The sequence below is a fragment of the Tiliqua scincoides genome, chromosome 2 (assembly GCF_035046505.1).
Source record: "Tiliqua scincoides isolate rTilSci1 chromosome 2, rTilSci1.hap2, whole genome shotgun sequence".
NCBI classification, from domain to species: domain Eukaryota; kingdom Metazoa; phylum Chordata; class Lepidosauria; order Squamata; family Scincidae; genus Tiliqua; species Tiliqua scincoides.
The window spans coordinates 27,296,832-27,314,587 of NC_089822.1; the positions used below are offsets into that span (position 1 = coordinate 27,296,832).

Sequence of the window (17,756 nt, forward strand, 5' to 3'; positions counted from 1 at the left end):
TTCTAATGCAGTTGTAGTTCTATCGCTTACGACCAGTATCTGGAGACTGGGATATTTTTGCTTTATAAAACGTTGTGAAAGTTGTTTTTTTTTTTTTTGTGGTGGTGGTGGTGGCTGGAAAGTGGTATATAAATATTTGTAGTAGTACTAACAGCATTAGCAGTTAACTCTGCAAGCATTGTCACAAAACTGACACCATTTCAATCTGGCTCTCCTTTTTATATGGGGGGGGGGGATTGAAATTCTCCTTTTTCTGTTGGTTACTCCAGCAGAGTCCCCTGGAACTTCCCTCAGCCATGGTCAGGTGAATGGACTTGACCAATGAAGAGGTGTGAGCAAAACCCAGAAGGGTACCAGTGTTTTTCTCCTAGCCGCTTCTTATACTAGGGATAACCACATTGATACTATCAAATACATACCCCAGATGAAGCCTTTTCAGTGGATGTACAGTTTATGGTGGCAGGGCTGTAGAGGCTGCCTAAGCAAAGCCAGCCTTCAATTCTTGTAAATAGAGCCAGCCTTCAAATTGCGTAAACAGAGGCTTTCCATTAGGGATGAAGAGGTCCCATTCACTGCCATCTCCAAACAAGAGCCAAATATTATGATACCCTGAATTCTGTGGCTCAGATTAAAAGCTGAACTATAAAAGAATTTCTAACTTACCCCAGCTAGAGCAGCAACAGTGGGGGAGGGTAAAGGAGGATGGTATTTCCCCTGAAACCTGATGTGGTGGGACGCAGGAAATTTGGTTTGGCTCAGGAATAAGCCAAGCTATATTTCTGAAGTTTCCAAGTCAATATGAACAGAATTTTTTTTTTTTTTTGGGGGGGGGGGAATAGAGTATGTCCATCTCTAGTTAAAATCCATTGAATTATTTGTTTCTTTCAGCTTAGTGTGCGCTGTAAGCTATACCACACAGACAGGTGAGAAGATGTACTTCAGAAAATTCTTCAAATTTCAGGTATTGAAATAACAAACTTGGCAGCATTGACAATAACTGAAGTTGAGTAATTCTTTTCTTAACCTCTGAGGGCCCAATTCTATCCAACTTTTGAGCTCCGGTGTAGCCACAATGCAGCCCTGTGGTAAGACAACACATGTTCCCAAACCTTGAGAAGGCCCCAGTGACTGCCTCGCCACCACAGGATGCAGCGCACATCCCACTGGCACAACTACACCAGCACTGGAAAACTGGATAGGTTTGGGCCCTGAGTCTCTCTTTCTTCTCTCTCCTGGATGCTTGTAATTTTTTTGCGTAGAATTAGTTTTTCAACTCATCTACTGAAATTTGTCTGCAGTAATTTTCTTTACCACAATGTTGAGGTGAAACACAAGAAGAGCACATAAAGGGCAAACAAAGAACTCATAAAGGGCAAATAAATTCAGTGTAAGCAACTTGGTGAAATATAACTGGGATACTCTGTAGTGTAGCCACAGGGTAATTTATTTTCATTTTCTTTTACAATGTAAATTGCTTTGTGAAGTTTCTCACTGTTGAAAATCAGTATATAATTTTCCCAATAATAATAATTTTACCATTCTTGAGAGGGCTTTTTCTGCTTGATGTGGCAGCAGATCACCCCACAGAGGGGCAATCATGTCAATTGCAATGCTGTACCATATTTTTTCCCTTCAGCTTGTGTCTGAAGGTTCACAGCCTTAGAGCTAAAGCATTTGCCTCTTTACTGCAGTGACACAATAGTTGTAGGTGTATAGTCACAACTGCCAGTTTTTATTTCACTCAAGCACATAAAGTGAATGACAGCCCAAGTAACATAAAAAAAAAATAGATATAGTTAGACACTTGGCAACTCATGATGACCAAAACCTAATAATTGGTTATGCTCTTCTAGTCTTTGGAATCTTAGAACCAGTGTCTAGATCAGGGGTGCCCAAACCCCGGCCCTGGGGCCACTTGCGGCCCTCAAGGACTCCCAATGTGGCCCTCGGGGAGCCCCCAGTCTCCAATGAGCCTCTGGCCCTCTTGGGATTTGTTGGAGCCCGCACTGGCCCAACCCAACTGCTTTCAGCATGAGGGAAACTGTTTGACCCCTCGTGTGAGTTGTGGGATGAGAGCTCCCTCCACTGCTTGCTGTTTCATGTCTGTGGTGCAGCAGTGGCAGCAAAGGAAAGGCTGGCTTTGCTTTGTGCCAGGCCGTTTATAGGCCTTGAGCTATTGCAAGACCTTTATTCATTCATATAAGTTAATCTTTAATATATTCATTTATGTAAATTTATTCAAATTTTAAATGTAAATTAATTCTTTTTTTCCCTGGCCCCCAACCCAGTGTCAGAGAGATGATGTGGCCCTCCTGCCAAAAACTTTGGACACCCCTGGTCTAGATTATAGGGGGAAAGCATTCTCTTGTCTCCTTTTCTTCAATGTCTTCTTGAGATAGGAAAACATAAGGGGTTTATATAGGCCTTCTTTATATTTTGTGCACAGTGCTCAGATAATTTGGATAACTTTAACTGCCTTTAGCTATTAAGTCATCTCTTCAGCAGCTCCCAAGATATACTTGTAGAAAAGTATCTGAAGAGAGCATTATCTGTTTTCTAGGTATAGGTTCTATCTACGGCTACACTGGTTAGTAGTTATAATCATGCATGTCAGCTCCAGAGCTGAAGAGGATTTACATTACTCAAAACCTTTACTGCTGCTGCTGCTTTTCCCACCTCTGTGCTCATAATTGCAATCTCTTCAGATTCTTCCATTTGGCCTATTCTCCAGTGAGGGGTTTTCTGAACATGAGGAACAAAGTGACAAGATAAACCAGAGAACACTGCATCTGTGAGCATAGTGACAAGACAATTGGTGACTAGAGAGAGGGCCTTCTTGTACATGGAACCCCATGTATAGAATGTCCTTCTGAGAGAGCTCTGCTAAACTTTCAGGCACCAGGTAAAGAAATTTAGTTTCTCAAGCTTTCCTATAGACAAGTGGTCTTCAACATTTTGTGTGCCATGACCCCAATAAATAAAGTGGGAATCCTACTGTCGATCCCACCCCCACCCTATCACCGCCCACTCCCCACACCCGTTATGCCCTCCCAACACTTTTCACAATAGCCAAATATTCTTATTAGTGAGTAGAAAAGATTACTATGAAGCCTGGCACTAGTGAAAGCTATTTTGGCACAATTGCTAAGAACCTGAGCAGACTGGGTCACAATCTCCTGGTAACTGAAGGGTACACCAGATGCCTTCCCCTTTACCTAGTGGTGCTCTAGTCCAGTGGTTTTCAATCTTTTTCATTCCTTTAAATTGCCACAACCCCACAATTGAGACTTCATAATCCTATTTGGGTCACAACCCCAAGGCTGTAGAACACTGCTATGGACAGTACTCAGTGCTATTCCTAGTTGCTTTTACTTGTGATTTGTATATATTGTTTTATCATTTTACTATTTTAGCTTTGTTCTTATAATTTTGATTTTTTTATTCTGTTGTGAACCACTTTGAAAGCAATTCATCGGAAAAGTGGTGAATCTATTTTGGAAATAAACAAAATAGTAGCAGGAGAAGTAGCAAAGGTCAGAATTGTCAGTAACAACAACAACAACAACAGGTATTTATATACCGCCTTTCTTGGTCTTTATTCAAGACTGTTTACATAGGCAGGCTTTATTTAAATCCCTTATTAAATAGGGATTTTTACAATTTGAAAGAAGGTTCTTTCTTTCAAGAACCACTACATTCAGGTGTTTCATTCCGATCTGGCTTCACATTCTAGCCTCCATCCTCCCATGCTCAGAGCAGATGGAATAGCTCGGCTTCAGCTTGTCAGCTGCTTCTGGTTGCACGGTGCCGGTGGCCTCGAACTGGCGACCTTGTGGATGTTATCTTCAGGCAGACGGAGGCTCTACCCTCTAGACCAGACCTCCTGCCCTCTGTAGCATACAGAGCTTCAGAGAAGGAGCCCACATCTGGTTCTGGAAACTCAATGAATAATGCAAATGTAGAGTTAATCTCCACATTAAATACAATCTTGTATTCTACTTTGGGATAGAAATCTTAACAAAAATGCTATAAGCCTTCTGAGGAGTGAGTTTTTGATGGGGCATCAAAAGATTCAAGGACTAGTACAGCAAGATGTAGTTTTCCTTCCTGTGTCTTTAACAACTTCATAATGAGCAGGTGATTATTTCTTGGCATGACTTGTTATGATGGAGGAAGGTGTACAGCATTGTTGCCTGTAATGTATGTGTTAAAGGTACAGGAGCCCATGCAGAAGAAAGGCATCACCCTTTCAGGTGTGGCAAGTGTGTTTTGAAAATGTAGTTCTCAGCAGTGGCACCACAGTTATGAAACTCCCGACCAGGAAAATTAAGATATACTCCTTCATGGCATTTGGGCAAGGGCTTAAAACTTTTTTGTTTTGCTTTTGGGATGTCTGCCTCCTGTGCCTCTACAGCAGTTCCTTGAATATTTTTCCCTCCTCCAATTGGTGTTCCCCCCATTGTATTTCCTTTTTTCTATTATAGATTTATTTGTTTATTTATTTTTAACCTTGTAAATTGTAAACTGCCTTGGGCATCTGCTTTCAGTGGAGAAAAGGTGGAGTATAAATAAATAAGTAAATAGTTACTATGTTAGAAGCCTCAACCTAAATTATTTACAAGTGAAATGTCACTGAACTTCATGGGAATTATTCAGAGGTTAGATTGCCTTTCTGAGTAATCCCAATTAACTATCATTGTTAAAATAAAAACCTATACATAGTAGCTTGTTAGAGGTATACATCTGTAACATTTCCCCAAATGCAATTACATACCATGTTAGCATCCAATCTAATATATTGAAAATAAAATACACATTGAAATGAATAGGAACCCACCTGAAATTGGTTTGTGACCACCTAGTGGCTTCTGACCCACAGTTTGAGAAACACTGTTCTAATCTATTTGCATGTATTATCTAATACTTGATACACTTTGACTGAGTTTAATACAGATTTAGCAGTTGTATGCTTTTAATTAGAGTAGCAAACCATCCATTGATCATGAATTGCTTACAGCTGATTCGGTGCTGCTTGACTGTCTTCTAATAGTCAAAACTAGGAAGGTGTTCTCCTAGCTTTCTGTGAGGAAGGTGTTTGTATTTCTTGATGAAGATATGCAAGTCAGAACTGCTAACTCAGAAATGTATCAGTATTTTAAGGCATCTGATGAACTGTGTGCAGGAGACACTCCCTCTAATGTAAGAACATTAGTTTTGTAGAAAGGCATTTGCTGTCTTCCTGTAAAATCCTTCTGTCTTTAAGCAAAATGTTGAAGAGACAGGAAGAAGTATGTTGCCCTGTACTTCAGCTGAAAACTTTGCATCATTGGGTACAAATTGCACTAGCTCCTCAATGGTTACTTCAAATTGATAGCTTTTAAATGTATTCCAAACACAAACAAACAGAGATAAAACAGGTGCTACTAAGTGTTGATAGAGATGTTTGATAAATTTCTCTTGAGCATTTATTCTTTTTTCAAACAGGTCCTCAAACCCTTAGATGTGAAAACTAAATTCTACAATGCAGAGGTAAGTGTGGGATGTTGTACTTGCTGCCTGATATACAGTACAGTGGATGGATAGATACTGTCAATAAAAGCCTTGAGAATGGAAAATTATGGCTTCCAATCAAACTTTTTAAACATTTTGTATATATTCACTCCCTTCTCAATATATTTTTTTGTCCATTTTGTTATATGTTGTTCTGTTTACACAGAAGGAAGCCCCTCTCTGTCTCTTGGCAAAACATTTAAAACTGTTCCTTTCTGCATGGATTAATTATTATAGTATCTTTTGTCTATTAGAGCTGTTTAACAGATGTCGCTAGTTCAAACACTGCTCTTTTTATTGATGGGAGGAGACACTGAGAAATGCTGAGAGAAAATGAGACACTGAGAGGAAATGCTAGAAAACTGAATGATTGTTTTAAAACTTTGTGAAAGAGTGTTTACATATACTTGCATTGCATTTTAACATCCTTTGTTACAAGTCACTGAGAACTCATAAAATTCCACAAGGGAATACTGATTCTGACATTAAATTTCCATCTACTGACTTGACAAAATGACTGCATAGCTATTGCAGCATTTGGGGGAGGGGGGAATTTGCAAAAATGTTTTGCTATCTTTCTTGACTGTGGGTGGGGAAGACCAGGTGAGTGCAATTTCTTGTTCCCCTTCTACTCTAATGTGTCTGTCATTGCTTTGGAAAAGCATTTCTGTATATGTAAGTCAGTTTTTCAAAGAATCGCTACATATACCTGTTAACAGTGTTTCCTGTCAAAAACATCTTAGCAAAAGTTTTCCAAAATGACTGGAATGTTTTCAGTAGTGAAATGTGGAATCATTACTTGGAATACCATTGGTATTGACTTTAAAATATTTAGAACAAACACCCAAAGGCAGTCACAAACACAGCAGACAGTTTTTGACTATAGAAAAATGATTTCTGGTTGGCGTTTCACATAGTGTAATCTTCCTTTACAGAATGATTAAACTGATTTTTTAAAACTGTTTTCTTCAGTAGAGGGTGGCAGTACAAGTTTGGTTAGATCCATGTCAGATAAGAGAGCAAATAAGGCAGGTTGTAACTTTCAGTGCTGCCTCACACACTAATCTGTTTGAACAACTTTTCATTAACCCATTTTTGCCCACAGGTGTACACATTTGGTCCCTGCTGCATATATGCAACATTGGGCAGAAATGGTTCAAGTATTCTGCAGTATTCTTTTAGCAGAAAAAGAACTAAATCATTGGGGGGGGGGGGAGAGATTTCATTTCTCATATTAACTAAAAGGATACAGTGACATAAACTGCATTTTTCTGTTTTTATATCTGGTAACATCAAATATAATACTGCCATTTTCTGCCAAAATGACAAATCATGAAGATGCTTGACTTACTGTAGATTTTATTTATTGAAGTTTAGACTCTGAGGATGTTTAATAGACTTTTCACAACACCTGTGGTTTGCACAGTTGCACGTAACAGGCTTTTCAATACCTTCATTGCTTATATGCTCCCCTGCCTCACCTCTCCTATAGTTTGGAACTATAGCTGCGGTTTTCAAACTTGCAAGGAGTTTGAATCCCGTAGTAAGTCTTTGTGGGGGCGGGGGGAGGCAGCGGCGCGATCCCAAGGATCGCGCTGCTCGGGGGGCTGCAGGGGCTTGGTGCACTTGCCCAAGCCCCCTGCAGCCCTCCGGGGGTGTGGGGAGCCCTGCGTGACCTTCGGCAAGGTCAGGGTCAGGGAAGGTGACAGTGGAGCGATTGCGCCCCGCTCTGCTAAACCAGAAGCTAAACCGCTCCGCTTCACATTGTGAAGGCAGAGCGTGATCGCCCCACTCTCACTTCCCCTGACCCAAGGAGCCCTGCAGACGCTCGCACCCGGCTCCCTGCAGCCAGGGACGGCTGATGCAGGGACTGGAGGGTGCACCCCAGTCCCTGCAGCCTGGTCAAAAGGGAACGTGGAGCAATTGCTCACCGCTTCTGGTTTAGCGGAGCGGGCATGATCACTCCGGTGTCACCTTCCCTGACTCGGGGAGCCCTGCTGAAGGTCGTGCAGGGCTCCCCGCACCCCTGGGGAGCTGCAGGAGGCTTGGGCAAGTGCACCAAGCCCCTGCAGCCCCCCTGAGTGGCACGATTCTGGGGATCGTGCCACTGCTTCCTCCCTGCCTCCTGGCTGCCCCCGCTCCTTAAGGGGAAAGGGACCAGGACCCTCAGGCTGGGGCGTCGCGACACCCCAGTTTGATTACTGAAATATAGGATTGAATACTATGCTTGCTGGGAAAATCTACACCTGCTAAATTTTAGCATATAATTCAACTCTTAAAGGTATGGAGCTTCTGTCAGATAGAACAAGGGTAGTAATCCTACTCTTAAGGTGTATCTGTGCTAGTGACAGATTGTGACAGAGTAAACAGCAAAGGGATGCTAGATGAGACTTAAGGCAATGACTTTAATAAATCGAAGGCAAAGTTAGAAAAGCTCGCTTGTATTTTTTTCTCACACCACATAATTTTAGAGTCTTTTGACTTCTTTTAAGGCACTGAATTAGGATTTTGGAAATGTGCTACTAGTTGGAAGATGCACCAAGCAGATACACCAAGCAATTGTCTTTTTTTCCAGAGGTGCTTTCTGTATTCATTCAAATTGTTTCAGTCAGAAATGTGAGTCAGCGCTAATCAAGTTTCCTTCTCCTAGTTTAGACTTTTCTTCTTGAGAGTATATATGTGCAAGACTGAAGTCTAAAGGGAGAGATACTTAATATTTTGCATGTGGCACTCCTCAGCCTAAAATGGGCTTCTACTGTAAGCATGTATTGGTTTACCAATGTGTATATTGTGCAATAACTGTTTACTGCATTATGTAATTGCTTTCATCATTATACCATTTGCTGACACAAGTCTTATTTAGAAATAAGATTTCTTATTAGTGACCCTTTTAATTTTTATTGCCAGTTTACATTCCTCTCTTACTAATGCTGTCTTGTTTAGAATATGCAAAAAAATGCAAAAATGCATTTTGTTTGAAACGTAGTTGTCCTCCTTTTTTGTTAACGTTTAACCCTAATTTCTCTAATGTTTTCTTTTTTATTTTCCCATTAGAGTGACCTCAGTTCTGTGGTAATTTTATTTATTATTTATAAATATGTATGCTTGTCTTCTGTTTGTCTTTCTGCCTGTTACTAACATTATTTTTAAAAACATAATGGAAAAGCAATAGATAAGAGTTTGAGTTCTCTCTTCCTTCTCACTTAAATAAAAAAAAGGGGTGGGAAGGAATAAAACCACTTTTCAGATATACATTGGCTCTCTCCTTCATACCCATTGTTTAACAATCTGTATTAGTTAGATCTTCTTATGTTAAACCGATCATTAAAATACGTGAACAGATGAATTCCTTTGATCATCTGGATGAAAATGGAGCATCCAGTGTCTTTCCCAGAGATTATTTCTACTACAAAAGCACATAGGCAGGTCTGTTTTATGTTGCTATGTACCACATAAAAAAGCAGAGCATTCTAGGATACAGAATTGGTTTCCTGTGACTCTGCTCCCCTTCCCTTTTTGTTAACAGAAGTTTTTGGCCCTTGTACTGCAAAGATGGGCTGGATCATGTGTGGGCAATGCCTACGAAAATTGCAGAAACCAGGCAGTTTGCTAGGGAAAACTTTCAGTGCTTAAGTTACAATCCTATAACGCTTCCCTGGGAGTAAGTCTCAGTGAACATAGTGGGACTTGTTTCTGAGTAGACATGTATAGCATTGTACTGTAAGAGTGAGGCTTTGCTGCCTTGCTAGCTTTTTGTCTTACCCTGTGATTAGGAAAATCAGAATTTACTAGACAAAATACTAAAAATTACAGAATAAATTATGCAGATTAAGTGTTGCATCTTTTGGGTTGGATCCAAGGAATACCTTTCACATGTGGAAACCATCTTTTTGTTCACAGAAGGGCTATTTTATACCTTGTGCTCAAACACTGTATGAGAGACGTGAAACTAAATCCAAAGATGTTCTTTCAAAGGTGTGCAAAATATTAAGCGACTGCTTGTATAAGCACAAATATGAAACTATTGTCAAACTACTTGTAGCATCATATAAGCTCTTCTTCGAGAGCTTAAAGTTTGCAGAAACTACACTAGTATGTTTTTCAACCATTTATGGTTTTGGAGGATCTAACCCACCATATGCAGTTTTCTTGGTGTATTCATTAGTCCTTGGTATCCATGGTGGTTTGGTTCTTGGCCCTCTCTCTGCAGATACCCATATCCGCAGATACTGGAATCCCCTTTTAAAAATGTTTTTTAAAGTATAAATTAGTAAGAAAATAGTCTTTCATATCTTCACACTGCAAAACTGTACCATTTGCAGAGCAGTCTTCTGCACTCCTAGAAGCTGTTCTGGGGCAAGTCAGAGCCATTCTGGGGTGAGGGATTGCATGACCTGGAAGTGTCTTCCAGGAGCTCAGAAGACTGCCCTGCAAACAGCACAATTCTGTGGCACAAAGGTTGGGAAGGCTATTTTTTAACTGATTTTATGTTTTGAAAAGAGGACTCCAGCATCTGCAGATAAGGTTGGTCCACTGTATACAATTTTTGCATGTGTGTACATGCAGCCCTCCATATGAACAAGTTTCATGTTAAATCATGGTTTGTGTTACATGCTCTGTTGTGAAGACACTGGGTGGGATGAGAGAGAGCATGAGAAGTATTGTGTCTTTTTCATGATTCCTAGAACTCTGCTTTCAAAATTCTGATTGCATGTAGCAGTAATTCCAATTGTGTGATTTCGGTACCAATCTTAATATGTCTGGTGTGACATCTAGCACAGGGGTGTCAAACATAAGGCCCGGTGACCAGATGCAGTCCCCGGAAGCTTTTTATCTGGCCCTCAGGCTCTCAGCTGCTGAGGTGTTATGGCTGAAATGGTGGCCCACATGAAAATTGGGCTTTCCCAAATCTTGAAATATGATCAAGATTTTCGTGCTTTCTCTTCTGTCATTTGCAGTTAATGAGTTCTCTATATGAGAACAGGGTCTGATTTCTGGCCATTAGCTGCTTAATGATGTTACTTTCTGCTTAATGACATCACTTCCGGCCCTCAGCTGGAGCCCTGAATGCTAATCAGCCCTCTGTATGAAACGAGTTTGACACACCTGATCTAGCAAATCTGCTATGAAGCACTCACGTCTAATCATGTTGTTGAGACTAATCTACCCTTGCTTTTTCATTATGCTGCTTGATTTTGTGTTCTTCCTTCAATTTAGGTTTTGCAAAACTTTTACTGATGGTTACAGTACTCTTTAAAATAAACTGATGTAAGCAATGGGTATATGGGATATTTTAGAATAGTGTAAAATCTAGAGTCCCTGGTACTGGAACGTAGAGCAACTGTTAGGCTTTTTAAAAGCAAAGATGGCATACTTTATTTGCCACTGGCATCTGTTTAGGTGTGTCTCCATTATTTTTGAAGGTCCTTTGCACAAAATATGTAATGGGCTTAAATTGCTTTTCATTTTCTGTCACTCTTCAACATGCAGCTTCGACCTAACTTTTTAATGGCTTCATATTGTGGAATGTAGCTGGTAGACTTTTTTTTTAGAACACAGTAAATCCTTGCTTGTTAAGGGAGCTTTCCTTTGACATAGGGTCTCCACAAGCTTGTAGTTGATCACTGTTGTTGATCAGGTGGCTTTCTCCCATGCTGGCATTTTACTTGTTAGCTGGCAGGGTTTGATGCCAGCTTTGAATCACCCAGTGCCTTGTCCTTGGTATGATTGAAATCCTGCAGAGACATTAAAATGTTCAAAGAGCATTCATGCAATGGAAATTGCATTGTGGCATGGCTCTTGCAAAGGTACATGGATAGCCAAACAATCATTTTACATTCAATGTAATGTGATTTTTAAAAAACCCACCCAAATACGTTTTAAGTCACTTGATTATTTGTGTATATTTTAGAGGCACAACTAAGATATTTCCTGTTTGCTTCTAGGTAGGGAATATCAGGGAAGTGCGGTGTGGGGGCAGCAGGTGAAGCAGAACTGCCCCTTCACTGCCCATGGAAAAGCAATGCAGCTGCCCTACCTGCTTACACCCAAAGAGGCTCTCCTTGCGCCTGCTTTCTCAGGTTTAAGGAGAGCCTCTTTGGGTGTAAGCAGGTGGTTGCTGTGGTGCTTTTCCATGGAGTACAATGGAGTAGTTCTGCCTCACCTGCTGCCCCCGCACTGCATGTCTCTGGGGCATACTAGACAGCAGTTCAATATTTCCTTGATTTGCCTTTAAATTCATAATTTGGGGTACAATTAACTGTACAGGCTACCAAATATAAGGACATACAGCATAAAATAGTAGCCTAATTCTACTAGTCACTTGCTTTATTCTCCAAGTGTAGAGAGTGATTGCCTTTATTGTACAGCTTTTGTGCATTCTGCCCCTGGGATCTGTTGGTTGCAGAAGAGAGTAACTTGCTCTCATTTCCTAAATTTTTGCTGCCTGGACTTTCCAGTAATTATTCAGACCAATCTGCAAAATAACTGAATTAGCCCTGAATCTACATTCCAAGTTAGAGCAAGAATTGTTTGTTTAAAAAAATCATCAAAATGTTATGGGTATAGTATAGCTAGGCAAATCTGAAATTGTCTTAGCATGCATCTGAGCCCCTAGAACTGCTGACACATTTAAACATCTTGTTTATGATCCTGTAACTTTTTTTTTTATTCAGCCTGATGCACCATTAATCCAGCATGGCATGCCTGTATTGTATGTTGCAGTCATTTCACATTTCTAAAACATACTCTTAATTTTCATGGGAAAATTAGTGTTGACGTAAGCCTTCCGAGTACAGGACCCAAGTGCTGTTAAGGCCATCTAGACACTATTTTGAAATAGGACAGTGTGACAAAGATATCCCACATCCATTGTTAAGCACTATACCAGTTGACTAACATTTTGCTCCTATTGCTCTTTGTTGAGATGAAGACTTTCTCGCATTTAATTAACTGTTACTTTTATTTGCAGGCATGAACTAACTACGTTTTGTGATTAATGTTTTTCAAATACTTAAGATACTGGACCTCTCCAGTTCAGGCTGTGTTTTCTTAGGCATTTTCTCTGCTTTTTCAGACTGATGAAGTCTTTTTGGAAGCTCAGATTCAGAACATTACTACTTCTCCAATGTTTATGGAGAAAGTGTCGTTGGAGCCATCCATTATGTACAACGTAGTGGAATTAAATGCTGTCAATCAAACTGGGCAAAGGTAAGAGCCTTGGATACTTGTTCAGACCATGGCAGGTGCATTTCAGCATCACAGGGCTACTTGCCTTCACTTATTAAAAACTGTCCTTGTACTGATAGAGCTCTTCTCACATCAATAGAGTGTGTACCTGAGTGCAATCATAGGTCTTACTACCTCATCCTGCATCTGAACTGCCTTTTTGTCAGTGCTTGAACAAGTTGCTAGCAGTGTTCTAAGAGAGGATTTATTGAATCCAAAAATATGATGACTGTATGAGGCACAAAATAGTTACTTGCTGGTGTGTTCCAAACAGTGGAACTCTGGGTTGATCAAGTCTTCATAAACTGATCAGGGGTGGGGGTGGCTGGGCGGTGAGCAGTGAGACATAACCTACTAAATGTAAGTACCCAACACTTAGACTGTGGTCCTATGTAAATAGGTGACTTCAGTAGCTTGACATGAATGAGCATTTTTTAATTTAAAAATTAATGGAAGATCATGCAGTTGTAAGAAGCCCAACGGTTGGCAAGAAATTGCTGAGTTGCAGTTTTATAATGCAGGAGTTAAGCAACTTGTCTGCATATGTGATGAATAACTTTAGTCATTGTCCTCTTCTTTGGGGCTCCTGTTATCTTACTTCTGTTCATGTATTTGATCCTGAAATGCCTCTGGTGCAAAAGCAAGCTTAGGAATTCATTTTCATTGTTTCAAACATCTATGTATACCTTTTAATTTTTTAAGTTGTTTTTTTTAAAAAAGCTCTCTTAACTACCAAATCACTGGGTCCAGTGGGCATCCACCCAAAAGTTCTCATGGGGGACACAAGTATGAAATCGCCAATCTTCTAACAAAAATATGAAGAATAAACCTTTTTTGAAACCATGTTTATCCTACTTTAGCAAGTTCTGCATTATTAATCTTAGAGTTATCTGAGAATATCAACAGGCATCTAGATAGAAGTGATCTACTTGACAATGCACACTTGGACTTCCAAAAAGCTTTTAAAGTCCCTCACCAAATGCTTCTGAGTAAGCTTAGCAGTCATGAGATAAAAGAAGTCTTTTTATAGATTGGTAACTAGTTAAAGAATAGGAAATGGAGTAGAACGAAATGGCTAATTTTCTCAGTGAAAGGTTGCAAAAAGTGGGAACACCTAAGGATTTGTACTGGGTTTGCTGCTTTTAACTTATTCCTAAATGATCTGGAATTGGGGGTAAATAGTAATGTGACCACATTTGCAAATGATCTCAAACTTTTTGGGATAGTAAAAACCAAAGCAAATTGTGAAGAGCTCCAAAAGATTCTTTGCACGCTGAGTAAAATGATCAACCAAATGTAGTTTATTGTCAATAAGTGTAAAGTGGTGCAGTATGGGACAAAGAAACCCAACTTCATTTATACCCTAATGGGGGTCTAAGCTGTCTGTGATGAACCAGAAAAGGGACTGTGATGATAACAATGAAAACTCGTTGCCACAGCAGTGAAGAAGGCAAATTCCATGTTAAATGGGGGTGATTAAAAAAGGATAGAGAATAACATTATATTGCCACTATACAAATCAATAGTGAGGTCACATTGGGCATACTGTGTACAGTTCTGGTTGCCACACCTCAAGAAATGTATTGTAGAATTGGAAGAGGTGCAAAACAATGATCAGATGGATGGAACACTTTCCTTAAGCTACAGTATTTGGGACCTTTTAGCTTGGAACAGAGGTGATGAAAGAGGGGGAGGGGCATGATTGAAACCTATCAAATTATGCAGACTGTGAAGAGTTTTTCCTCCCTTTCTCCCAATATTAGAACCAGGGGTTGCCCAATTAAACTGATTGGTGAGAGATTTAGGCTAACCAGAAAAAGTGGTACTCAACACAGGATATAATTTGTCTGTGGAATTAATTGCCACATATTGTCATTTGGCAATGTGGTGGCTGAGTAGCTTTAAAAGGGGATTGGGCAAATTCATGGATTTATCAGTGGCTATTAGTAATGATTATGCATTGCTTACAGTATAGGGTGGTATGCTTCAGAATACTAGTTGTAGAGAAGCAGTGGCTGAAGGGAAGTATTTGTCAGCCCTTGTCATCTGCAGATTTGCGAACTACAGATTTGACTCTATGCAGATTGTAAGCCCACATTGGAGGGCCTTGGAAGGCCTCCAGAAATTCTGTGAGGCCTATAATTGGATTTTGGTTTTTGCGGAGTGTCCAGGAATGGATCCCTCATGGATACTAAGGACCAAGTGTATGCCTTCTTTTTGTGGGATTCTCAGAGGCAGTGGTTGGCCCTTGTTTACTACTCTCTTCCACAGGCAGGAAATTTTTCATTCCTAAGTAAAATACCACACCAGAAAAAGTGGCATTTCATAGGATTAGTGTCCAGACTGAGGTGTAATCTGAGACAAAACATGTTTCTTTTCTAGTGTGTCCACATTTGGTTCGAGGACGTATTTACAGCCCATGGATACGCGGCAGTATTTGTACTGTCTAAAACCCAAGCAGGAGTTTGCAGAAAAAGCTGGAGTTATTAAAGGTGTGACAGTAATTGGGAAATTAGATATTGTATGGAAGACAAACCTGGGAGAAAGGGGAAGGTTGCAAACCAGTCAGCTCCAGAGAATGGTGAGTATTTCCTGAAATGTTATCTTTCCTGATAACCGGAAGCTATGTTGAACTTCCATATCATGAACGCAAAGAAAGAAATGTACAACTTGCCTGCTTAAAAGTAAGGATTGTCTGAATTTTCAGAAAATTCTGTTGCCTTCTTAAAGAGGGGTGGGGAAAGCCACAAAACACCTTATATGACAAATTAGTGAGTAGTGATGCTTTTGCTAATCATATAAATTAGAATTTTGTTGTGTGCTTTTTTTCCCCTGGTCACCTTTTTTTTTTTTTTTTTTTTTTTTTTTTTTTTTTTTTAGGAATTGTAGGAAGTATAGTGTGGCTCTGGTGTAGATGTAGATCTGGTGATTGCCAGTAATTTAGGACACAATCCTAACCCACTTTCCAGCACCAACATAAGGGCAATGCAACTTATGGGTAAGGGAACAAACATCGCCATACTTGAAGAGGCCTCTGTGACTGCCCTCCAACTGCAGGATGCAGCACTTGCCCCACTGGCACAGCTATGCCTGTGCTGGAAAGTTGGTTAGGATTGCTCCCTCAGATGACTAATAAATTATATGCATTAATGGAAGATAGTTCAGTCAACAAATAACTGTGATTGCTAAATAGTACCCATGTCCTGAAGCAGATTACCACCATGAAGGCAAACAAGAAATGTTCATGGCCTGTTTGTAATTCTGAGTAAGCTTTCTGGCTAGTGTTGGAAACTGGTTTCTGGATTAGATGGCCTTCTGATCTAGTGGGACAATTCTTAAACTCTTATTGCTGTTTATTGAACTTGTATACATATGAACACAGCATTCCTATCTGGTAGTTTAGAACAGGGGTGTCAAATGTAAGGCCTGTAGAAACTCTTTATGCAACCCACATTATAATTGGGCTCTCCCAGCACCACCATCAGCTGCTCTCAGCTACTAAGCTGTGAAGTGCTGCATTGGCAGAAGCAGCATTGCTGAAAGGGTGGTACTTTGGAAAGGGCAGTGCTGGGAGAGCCAAGGTATAATGCAGTTTGACCTTTTAGTGGCTTTGCTTCTGAAATGCTGGGAGGCAGAAAGAGGCCTCAGAAGGTGAAAAACAGTACAGGGGAAGGGGCAGACCAAGAAGGGTAAGAAAGGGAAATGCTGCTAAGGCATTGGGAAAGCCCAATTATCATGCAGTCTTTTGTATCAGCAGCTCTGCTACTGCCAATGTGTCACTTTGCATAACACTTCTCAACTGCTAAGCTGGGAAGTGATGCCTCCGGAGAAAGGGTGCTACTGAAAGGGCAGCCAGCATCATAATTGGGCTGTCCCATATCTTGAAAATATGATCAAGATTTGTATGTTTTCTGTCATTTGCAGCAAATGCACTCCTAGGTGAGAGTGCTTATTTGTGTCCATCATCTTAAGGATGTCACTTCTGGCCCTCAGCAGGTGCCATTAATGCTATTCAGCACACTGTATGAAACAGACCCCCAGTTTAGAATATTGGATAAGAGAACTGCTGCCTGGGGTCCCACTGAAACAAATGGGCTTTGTGAGAGTGAGCAACTTCTGCCTGTTGCATGACTCTGTCTTAATTGGACTTACATATGTGACATGCTTTTTGAGTGGGTACCCCTGCTAACTGGTAAGAGGCACTTTTTCAAGTGGGTGCTCCTCTTTTATTTAGCAGGGGGAGAGTAACTGGCCCACCTCACCCCAGCAATGTCTTTTCTAGTGGCTGTCTGCTGGTGTTGCATCTTTTTAGATTGTGAACCCTTTTGGGACAGGGAGCCATTAGATATTTGATTTTCTCTGTAAAGTGCTTTGTGAACTTTTTGTTGAAAAGCGGTATATAAATACTGTTGTTGTGGGTGTTGCTGTTGTTGGGTGTTGCTGTGAGTGTTCAGAATAGTTTGGAAGTTGCTGCTCTTCATAAAAACCCAACTGACGATTTCAGATGGGTTCAACTGACGATCTAATATGGAGCTCAAAACTGCTTCTGGGGTTGAAATTTTCTCTGTGAAATTCCTTAATGTTACAGCACTAAGTACAGAATCTCAGGCATGTATGTTTTGACAAACTTCTAATGCTTTCTTAGGCCCCAGGTTATGGTGATGTGAGGCTTTCACTGGAGATCATACCAGACACAGTAAACTTGGAAGAACCTTTTGACATTACATGTAAAATAACAAATTGCAGGTAATGAAGTTACTTTTTTCACTCTTGACTTTTGGAACGAACATTTCTTGGGGAGATATACTTCTGCCTCCCCTGCCACCCACCCATTTACTTGGGCACATTCATCAGAACAGAATTTCAATCTGAAGCTCAAAATGTTTGGATTTGAGTATTCTCCTGAGGAAGGGAGAGAAGATGACCATGTACTAATAATGGGTAGAATAATACGCCTGGTTCTAGTCAGAAAGGTGGAT

At 40.4% G+C, this 17,756-nt stretch overlaps 1 protein-coding gene across 2 annotated transcripts in view; it reads left to right on the plus strand.

Annotated features, from left to right (window-relative positions):
- The window catches only part of TRAPPC13 (trafficking protein particle complex subunit 13), a 33,998-nt gene that overhangs the window by 13,162 nt on the left and 3,080 nt on the right, over positions 1-17,756 (plus strand). The window contains exons 6-11 of one of the 2 annotated variants that reach the window (XM_066618260.1): positions 889-961; positions 5,485-5,529; positions 8,605-8,622; positions 12,626-12,759; positions 15,160-15,358; positions 17,423-17,523. In XM_066618260.1, coding sequence (XP_066474357.1) covers positions 889-961; positions 5,485-5,529; positions 8,605-8,622; positions 12,626-12,759; positions 15,160-15,358; positions 17,423-17,523 — 570 coding nt within the window. The remainder of the gene's footprint in view (positions 1-888; positions 962-5,484; positions 5,530-8,604; positions 8,623-12,625; positions 12,760-15,159; positions 15,359-17,422; positions 17,524-17,756) is intronic. The other variant, XM_066618261.1, reaches the window with a different exon arrangement.